At 31.1% G+C, this 10,313-nt stretch overlaps 1 protein-coding gene across 2 annotated transcripts in view; it reads right to left on the reverse strand.

The window, feature by feature from the left end:
* Positions 1-10,035, reverse strand: part of LOC118447963 (uncharacterized) — a 23,670-nt gene extending 13,635 nt beyond the window's left edge. The window contains exons 1-2 of one of the 2 annotated variants that reach the window (XM_035880556.2): positions 9,547-10,035; positions 2,532-3,225 (exon numbers count right to left, since the gene is read on the reverse strand). In XM_035880556.2, the coding sequence (XP_035736449.1) occupies positions 2,532-2,745 (214 nt within the window). In that variant the 5' untranslated portion in view covers positions 2,746-3,225; positions 9,547-10,035. The remainder of the gene's footprint in view (positions 1-2,531; positions 3,226-9,546) is intronic. The other variant, XM_035880555.2, reaches the window with a different exon arrangement.
* Between the last annotated feature and the right edge of the window lie 278 nt (positions 10,036-10,313).

Here is a 10,313-nt window from a genome sequence, read left to right on the forward strand (position 1 = left end):
TTGTTAACTACATAATGCTAGGAAACATGATCGTAAATGGAAAATGCATTTAATTGCAAATCAAATGAAATTCTGATTAAAGAATTTCTTTATTCGTAAAGAGAAGAAAAAAATCAATTACGCTTTGGATATTTCATTTTCGTCGAATTCTACAGAGAGAGAGAGAGAGAGAGAGAGAGAGAGAGAGAGAGAGAGAGAGAGAGAGAGAGAAAAGAAAAAAGAATATATATATATATAATATTTAAATTTTCTCGTAGAAAAATTAATTACGTCGAGAGATTTTTGAACTTTTCGACGACGCGGTTTTTTTTCTTTCTTTTTCTTTTTTTGTTCTTTTCCTTTTTTTTTTTTTTTTCTTTTACAGATCTTTACATTAATCTTTAAGAAAAAAAAAAAAAAAAGAAAAAAAAGCCATATTTATCTCGAGATAACGATTAAAACAATTAATTATGGTATATTATTTATAAATAATAGAACGAAGAAAGGATAGAAGTTTCTTCTTCATGTTCGTTTTATGTGCCACCTGATTAAACATTACAACGCGATCTTCATATGTTAAACCTTATTTTTTTTTCTTTTTTTTCATACTTTACATACGCGCTCGTACATTAATCAATAAAAAAGAATGACTCAAAAGGAAGAGAAAGGGAAGAAAGATGGAAAGAAAGAAAGAAAAAAAAAAAATAAAAAAGAAGAGAAGACGAACTCAAAAGATATAATCGAAAAAAGTAATTTCGTAATGATGTTCAATATTAAAATTGACAAATTTATTTATTTCTTATTCTTTATAATAATATATATATATATATATATTATTCGTTATTATTAAAATAATTTCATGAATAACGTAAACATTGCTATTGTTATCATTCATAAAAAATAATATATTTGTTATTCTTTTACTATGATTACGAAAGTATAGGAGTATTGTTTATCGTGGTATTAAAGAAAATGCGCTTAAGATAGAAGTAAACTGTTCATCGTTCGAAACTGGTTTTTCATTCATAAAACGATGCGCCAAGGAGGAAATTATCGTTGTTGTCGTCGTCGTCGTCGTCGTCGTAGTCGTATTTTCTAAGAAATATTGGTCGACCCCGTGTCGTAACCGTCTTACGTACTAAACAAGAATAACTTGCTTCCAACATCGTGGTAACGTACTTACATATACTCGAAAGGATATGAATATCTAACGTAACTACGTACGTACGTAGTTTATTCTAAGAAACGTATTAACACGAGGAAAACAGAGATAAGATACACTCACACACATACACACACACACACAAATATATATATATATATATATATAGATACGCATAATTAATAGTTATCATTGAAAACAAATAGTTAGATATTCGTATTAATCGATTAAAATTGATTAACGATCTAATATCAATGAACTTTTCCGAAAAAAAAAAGAAAAAAAAAAAGAAGTGAAGAAACAAAAAAAAAATTTCCACTCGTCAATCCTAAAATATTTATTCGTTAACGCACTATTACAATAAATATTTTCAAATGTTTTTAAACAAAACAATTCTTATTTTTTCTCTCGTTCGTAGAAATTCGAAATTTTTCGCAATTGATTCTTAACAAAAAATAGAGCTTTTTAAATGGCGAAGTTTGAGCCGTGGAAACAGGTACTCAAAACGTGACTCAAATTTGTTTTGGGTCTTATATAACGAAACGATTCCTTTGAGTCGGTATTCCTTTTCGACGGGGGGGGGGGAGAAGAGAGTTGAAGGAAGAGAAAAAAGGGAAAAAAGGGAAAAAAGGGGGAAAAAAAAAGAGAAAAAGGGAAAAAGACCTGTACCTTTGAACGAGAACCTATATATAACGTCAAGTTGGAAGTCTCTCTCTCTCTCTCTCTCTCTCTCTTTTTCTTAGCAGATCCCTAAGGGTAATATTTATCCGGGCAGTAGAGCAAAAGAAAGAGAAAGAGAGAAAGAGAGAGAAAGAGAGAGAGAGAGAGAGAGAGAAACCGGTTTAGTTGCTCGAACTAGAGATGGTCCCTTTTTTCTTTTTTTTTTTTTTTTTTTTTTTTTTTTTTTTTTTTTTTCAAGGGACCACCTATTTCGTATGGTTTACGTCCAAACGAAACTTCTTCAGAAACGTTCATCGTTTCTCCTTTTATATCTAACCATCTTAAGAAATAGATAGAGACGGGAAATAGACAGAGGGAGAGAGAGATTGAGAGAGAGAGAGAGAGAGGGAGAAGAAAGAAGAAAAGAAAAAGATGTAGAAGAAGAACGTGGGAGAAGAGAGAAAAACTGTTGTTTCTTTTTCCTGTTTCTTTTTTTTTTTTTTCTTCTTCTTCTTCTTTTTCCTATAGAATAGAATGTAATAAACCGTCACGTTCTAACGGTTCGAATAGAACGATGAATATAAAGAGAGGAAGAAAGAGAGAGAGAGAGAGAGAGAGAGAGAGAGAGAGAATGAGGGAGAGAGAGAGAGAGAGAGAAGAATAGTGAATAGAATAAATAAAATAAGTAATAATTATTTATACTATCAAAAGAAACACGTATTTCTCTTACCTTGACAATCCTTTAAACAGTCCTCTGGTTGATGATTATGATCCTCCGGATTACAAATCGTAGAACATGGTTTACATTGAGTATCAAATCGGCTACAATATTCCGTGGTATTGCAAACTTTCTGTCCGCATTTGTTACCACGTAAACTAAGACCTGTCACGATCGAACCCATGACGCAGAGTACGAAGGTCATCATTTTAACGAGAGGCGACATCTTTTATTTTTCTACTTTTTATTTCCCCCCCCCCACTTCTTTTTCTTTCTTTCTTCGCCCCTCAATATTTTTCTTTCTCTATATCCCTTTTTCTTCTCTTCTCTCTTTCTCTTTTTTCTTTCACTCTCTCTCTCTCTCTCTCTCTCTCTCTCTCTCTCCCTCTCTCTATCTCTCTATCTCTATCTCTCTTTCTCTTTCTCTCTCTGTTTTTCTCACGTGCAAGAGACGACGAGTATTTCGTAAGTAAATAAAAGTCACTTAGAATCTTTGTATATTTACGAAGATCCACGAATCTTTTTCTATCTCTATCTCTGTCGATTCTAATAACGACGTCAAAGTTCGACATCGTCATCATAGATCTCGTTTCACGGTCGAACGATTATCTTCGCTCGTTGTCATCTTCAAGATCGTCCTTTAACGATACACGTATGGAATCACTCGATTAGAGGAGGCTCGTCTGCCATTGGACGTTACGTTATGCTGAAAAGAAGAATTAATAAAATAAAAATAAATTAGCATATATATATATATATATATATATATATCTTTTTTTTTCAGATGAAATATTTTGATAACGTTAAATTGTTAAAACTTTTTATCCAAAGGAATAATTCTAAAGATAATTCTACAATTAAATCGATTCATATTTATTTATATTTATTTAATAAATAATCGATGATAATCGACGATCGTAAGATCTAAAACAAGGGATTATTTTTTTTTTACCCCTTTTCTTTTTTTTTTTTTTTTCTTTTTTCCAATCGATTAATTATTCATTCGTTCAATTGTATATGTTCGATCATCGATATTATAAATCGATCGTACGGTATTCTAATTATCCAAAAGTGAAAGATATTATATTGGCCGTGAGATTTTTAATCGGCAAAGAGGTAAATAGAGGAAACAGAAGAAAAACAAAAACAAAAAATGAAGGAAGAGAGAAAGAGAGAGACAGAGAGAGAGAGAGAGAGAGAGAGAGAGAGAGAGAGAGGGAAAAAAGAAAAATACACGCGAACGTCTATTCATCCTTGTCGTATTCCTTCGTTACGATCGCGATATGAGAAACGATTAATAATAGATAAACACGCATATATTCCCATATATTATATCAACATTGTAAATAATAAACGGAGAATATTTGTTCATAGTTATAGTATGACTCAAGCAGTGCACGTTCGAATAATCATATATAAAAAAAAAAAAAAAAGAGAAAAATAGATAAAAAGAACGTAACCTTATCTATCTCAACTTCTTCTTCTTCTTCTTCTTTTTATTTAACTCGAAGAGAAATTCGGTTTCACGAAAAATAAAAAAACAACAAAAAGAAAGAAAGAAAGAAAGAAAAAGATATATATATATTAGACGATAAGATAATCGTTCTTTTTCTTTTCTCTTTTTTTTTTTCTTCATTCCGTTTGTTTATTTATTTTTCATTTGTGAAATATCAAGGACAAATGTTGAGAAAAAGAAAAAGAAAGAAAAAAGAAAAGGAAAGAAAATTTTATATCTAAATATTTTAAAGATATACACACACATACATACATACAAACATATACATACATACATACATATATATATATATATAAACTATGGATCTATATAAAATCGATTATTTCGTGCTAAGGTAAGTATGTATTATACTAACTTTATTACATATCGAAAGCATCGATTGTACATATATATATATATATATATATATATATATATATATATACTTTGTTCGTTCGATCTAACACGACGATAATTCTCGAATGGTAATATAATCGATATCAAACCAAATGCAGTTAAGATATGTCATTACATGTATATTTATGTTTATATATGAAGGAAAAAAAAATTTTATATATATATATATATATACGTATATACACACGTATGTTGTGTTGTTAAGATGAAAACGTAAATTCATAAGAGCGAAGGACGAAAACACGAGCTAATTAAAACGGAAGTCGGAGTCTTGGGATCTCGTGCGATTGGCATGAACGATTACGCGAGCGTGCAGGTTTGCTCGCAGGTTTGATTACGCAACAATTCGTAAATTCGCGGTATGATACGATAAGAATGTTTCTACGTTCGCGTTTACAATTATTCTTTTTACCTTCGTATTTTCTTTCGTTTTATTTTCTTTTCCTTTTCTCTCGTTTGTTTTTTTTTCCTTTTTTTTTTTTCTCTTTTTTTTTTCTCTTTTTTTCTTTTTCTTTTTTTCGCAATCAACAATAATCAATTACGTGCATACAAAGGTACAAAGTACATGCGTAAACGTGAAAAATAATATTCAATCGAGCAACGAGAAAAATAAATTACTAATCGATTTGATCGATCGATTATTTTTCCTTTTCCTATATATATATATATATATATTTTTTTTTTCTTCCTTCGAGATTTTCCTTCTTCCCCTTCTTTTTTTCTGCTCTTTTCTTTTTTTTTCTTTTTTTCTTTTTTTTTGCTCCTTTTTTTCCTTACGCTTGTTTTTTTTTTTCTTTTTTTTTTTTTTTTTTTTTTAACACAGGAAACATCGATACGACGATAACATTGTTATCATTTATGCTCGTTTAAAATGCGATGGGAAATCTCTCTGTGTTATGGTAAGAAAATAAGTTTACGCGAGAAGAAAAACAATGTGTAATTACGTGTGCTCGAAACGATAATTCGTTCTAAACGTGTTTGAAACGTGAATGATAACGAATAAACATGTTTCATTATCTATCAGACCTTTTCGTACGTACGTTCGTCGAGACAAAGCAGAAAGAGAGAGAGAGAGAGAGAGAGAGAGAGAGAGAGAGAGAGAGAGAGAGAGAGAGATGTGTACGGCAAAGTCGACGACGATGTCAATGATGACGATAATGATGATGATAATGATGATGACAACGATGCTCGCGGAATATTGAAAATTAATCATTCAATTTCTCTACTCTACCATGTTATATCGTTCTTCGAAAATAATATTTTCCTTAAGAACAAAGTACATTTTTGAAATTTGAATTAATTCCATCTTTCTCACTCTTCCTTTCAATTTTTTACGTTTACCGATCAAACAAGTTTTACGATTTAAATTAAATTAAAAAAAAAAAAAAAAAAAAAAAAAGAAAAGAATATTATTTCTATACATTCGCTTAACTTTTGTCGAATAATATTCTACGGACATTATTTGAAGATAAACAAAAATTTCGTCATTATTATTATTATTATTATTATTATTTTATTATATCTCGTTCTATTTGTCTAATAGGATAAAAATTTATGATAATAGAACAAATCGATCGTAATTGATAATTAACGATAAAGATCTCTCTCTCTCTCTCTCTCTCTCTCTCTCTCTCTCTCTCTCTCTCTATCGTTAATCGTTATTTTTTATCGAGTATTATTAATTATCCCATTTGTGTTACATTACCGCGTATTCATTTTCATTGTATAGAATTGACTTGGAAAGAGAAAGATAGAAAGATAAAAAGAGAGAGAGAGAGAGAGAGAGAGAGAGAGAGAGAGAGAGAGTAAAGACTCGGAACGTGTGTACCTGGTACGAAGATCGAACGAACGGTGTGCAACGTGCACGTTTACACGATCGTACAATGTGAAACTTAAAGTATATATATATGTATGTACGTATGTATGTATGTATATACCTAGATATCTATAGTTATCGTTAGGCGCTCGACTCTCTAATGACCGGAAACCGAGTATGCGCGTTCGTGCACGCGAGTATCGTCCAACCACTCGTTCTCTGTATACGTCCATGTATCTTTCTTCTATCTTTGTTAAACGTGAATATATATATATATATATATGTGTGTGTGTGTGTGTGTGTGCATGTGTATAAGCGCACACAGGACAACGAAACGCAAACGTTAGAGAGTAAAAAAGAAAAAAAAAAAATAATGGAAAAGAAAAAGAATTACGTCCAAGAACCAACGACGATCCTTTCTGATGATGCTCGTATTTTCGTTGCAACTTTATCTTACGTTTATTACTTTTCTCTTTTCTTTTTTTTTTCTTTTCTTTTCTTTTTTTTCCTTATTATTTTTCCATTTTTCTTTTCTTTTTCTTTTTTCCTTTTTTGGTTTTTTTTTTCTTCTTTTTTTTTTTTTTTTTTTTGTTTACTCTTTTCTTCTTCCTTTCTTTTGTTCTCTTCGTGTCTCGCATCTTCTTTTACGTGCGGTTTTTATTCGCGCCTTCGCAATTAGAACGAAACGAAGAAAGAGAAAAAGGATAAAAATTAGAATTAAAATGAAAAATCAAAATCAAATCCTTATTTGAATTTAATGGTTCGTACGAAATAAAAAAAAAAAGAAAGAAAAAGAAAAATATAGATATTGATTGGATTTTATTCTTTCTCTTTTTGTTTTTTCTTCATACATATACGTTTTTTCTTTCGTATCTTTTTTTGCAATTTTCTCTTTTTCTTAAAAAAAAAAAAAAAAAAAAGAAAAAAAGAAAAAAAATCTTGTCACTAAATCGATAATTACACAATCGCAACTTTTTTTTCGAACGGATCAAATCCGTATTTATCTCATTTTTTTTTTTTTTTCTTTTTTTTTCTTTTCTTTTTTGTATTATTATTATTCATATAATCCGTTAGCAATTGTAATGACAAAATTATCGAACATGATTTTATTCGTTCGCATACGACATAGAATTTGAACAAGATTGTGTGTTTTGGATTCGTACGGTTCGAGAGAACCCGCCTCCGCCGCCTCCGCCACCGCCACCGCCACCGCCGCCGCCGCCGCCACCGCCGTCGTAGTCGTCCGTTCGATATCGAAAGGAGATCGGTTGAAAGTCATAAGGCGTAGGTAGCGTGCGAGCAGCGAAACGGCAGGAATGTTGTCCAACTGGTTTCGAAGGTTTCGTGAGCATGAAAGAGAAGATGAAGAAGAAGAAGAAGAAGAAGAAGAAGAAGTAGAAGAAAAGAGAAATGGCGGACTACGTAGTATAACGTCGTGCTTTGACCTATGTACATACGTATATGTATATAAATATATCCTTTTTAGTGAGCCATTCAAAGGAAAAAAAAAAAAAAAAAAAGAATGAAAACAAAAAAAGAAAAAGAAGAAAGAAAGAAAAGAAAGAAAGAAAAAAAATATATATATATATATAAAATGATTGGAAATTACGCTAAGGATTATTTTCCATTAGAATCGAATTAATTTCTTTGCTTTATCATTATATTACGGGATATATATATATATATATATATATATATATATATATATATAAAAGTATTATATATACAATAACATATATTTTAGAACGATACACACGTCCATAATTGATACGACATCGTTGATAAATATTTTTCCAATCATCATTATTTTAACGTACCTCGTTATTTATTTTGCATCGAATAAAAACGATACTTTTCTCATTTTTATCGATCTAATAACACTATTCATTTAAATGACTATATTTCTCTTCGTTTATTTATTATTATCTTTTTTCTTTTCGTTTTTCCTCCTACGACTTGAAACTTGTTTACGACGAAGATAATTAAATTGATAATGAGTCCTTCCTCCTCTGTCCTTTTTTCGTTTTCCTTTTACTTTTTACTGAGCCATCGAAAAAAAAAAAAGAAAAAAAAGTAACAATAAAAAAAAATACATATATATATATATAAAATGATCGAAAATTGCGCTAAGTATTATTTTCCATTAGAATCGAATTAGTTTCTTTGACTTATCGTTATATCACATGGAATTACAAAAGATTTTCCTCGAGAGTATTTGTAGAACGGTAGAAATAGCAGTCTCGATTGAACGGTATCTATCAAATTAATTAGATGACGATAATGACGAAATAAAAAAAAATTATTTCTTATCTAGATTTATATATATATATATACAATGGTAAAATTAATTTAAACGTTAACATCATATCAAAAAAAAAAAAAAAATTCGGACGAGTTATCGAACGAATTGTTAGAAGCAAAAAAAGGAAAAAAAAAAAAAAAAGAAAAAACAGAAGAGAAAAAAAAAGAAAAAGAAAAGGAAAGAAAAAGAGGAAGCAAAAATAAAAAGAAATATCGATTGAAATTTCTTGAATAAGTATAATCAGACGCCATATGGGAAAACATTCTGATGAATACTCTTTAGTCCTACTTCGTAAAAGAATCTATAGTGTGTACGTATATTCGATGACATCGTCGTCCTGTAGAAAGTCTCCACGAGCGAGTACACACACACAGACACACACACACACCCACACACACAGAAAGAGACACACATATACACAAAGTCTCAGTGGACGCCCACACGCAAATTATTCGCCAATGCTTTCGCCGTGAAAAATGGCGGGCATTTTGAATGAATAAAATCAGATTGGCCTTGAGATACCAAAAACACAATTGGAAAGGATTATACATACGTATAAACCATTGTTCGTTAATAAATAAATCTATCAGGAATAAGAAGGAATGAATGAATAAATAAATAAATGATAAAAAGGTCAGAGTATATAAGTCGTGAAGTAATCGTATAGATAATATCCGGTTTGTGAGATTTAACTATGAAAGTTCAAAGTTCAATACTAGCTAAAAATGAAAGGAGAAAGAAAAAAGAGAGAGAAAGAGAAAGAGAGTGCGTATATATACATGTGCTGTTTGATCCACGCATCGAAATCTTCGAGAATCGAACGATGATTTCTATTGCAACCCTTTGTTTTTCTTTTTTTCTTTTCTTTCTTTTTCTCTCTCTCTCTCTCTCTTTCTCTTTCTCTGTCTCTTTCTTCTTTCTTTTTTTTTTCTTTTTTCAATAAAACACATCGACATACAATACGAAATAACTACAATTAATATAATATATTACTTACGTTAAACGTTCGTCAAACATATAATGTATATATAAATATACATATATTATTGTTTTCTCTCTTGCATTCATAGATCCTTTTCGAAGTAGAATATTAAAATTCACGATAACACGATAAGCACACACAAGACACTGGTACACAAATGTAATGTAAATTAATCGATCGATAGATCGTTAAATGATTAATGACGTTGATCCATCGAATGGAGAACAGATTTTTAACGAACGAACCACAACAACGAAATCGAAAGAGAGAGAGAGAGAGAGAGAGAGAGAGGGAAAAAGAAAACAGAGAGTAAGAGAAACAGAGAGTAAGAGAGTAAAAGAATAAGAGAGTAAGAGAAAGAGAGAGAGAAAGAGAGAAAAAAGAGAGAAAGAAAGAAAATCGCGGGAGAGAACACTCGAAACACCTGCTTCGATATCGACTTACTGAGCTCGACTGTCGATCGTAAAGAGCAAACCTAATGGCACAAGTTCTCCGATTCGATCCCCACCTCGGAAAGTCAGCCCGACCGCAACACCTCTCTCCTCAAGTTCTTCTACCCCTCACCCCCGAAGAGCGCACCTGCCTCCTACCACCGACCGCCATTCTTCTCTTTTTCTTTCTCTTTCTCTCTTTCACTCTTACTCACTCTTTTCGTCTATCTCTCTCTCTCTCTCGCTCTCTCTCTCTCTCTCTCTTCCTCCCTTTCTCTCGTTTTCGTCTAATCACCCCCACCATAACGCTCTCGACCTGACGTTTACCTGTTGCCAGCCTGCGCGCGCATC

This window comes from Vespa mandarinia, chromosome 22, assembly GCF_050613455.1.
Source record: "Vespa mandarinia isolate Hongniang chromosome 22, ASM5061345v1, whole genome shotgun sequence".
Lineage (NCBI taxonomy): Eukaryota > Metazoa > Arthropoda > Insecta > Hymenoptera > Vespidae > Vespa > Vespa mandarinia.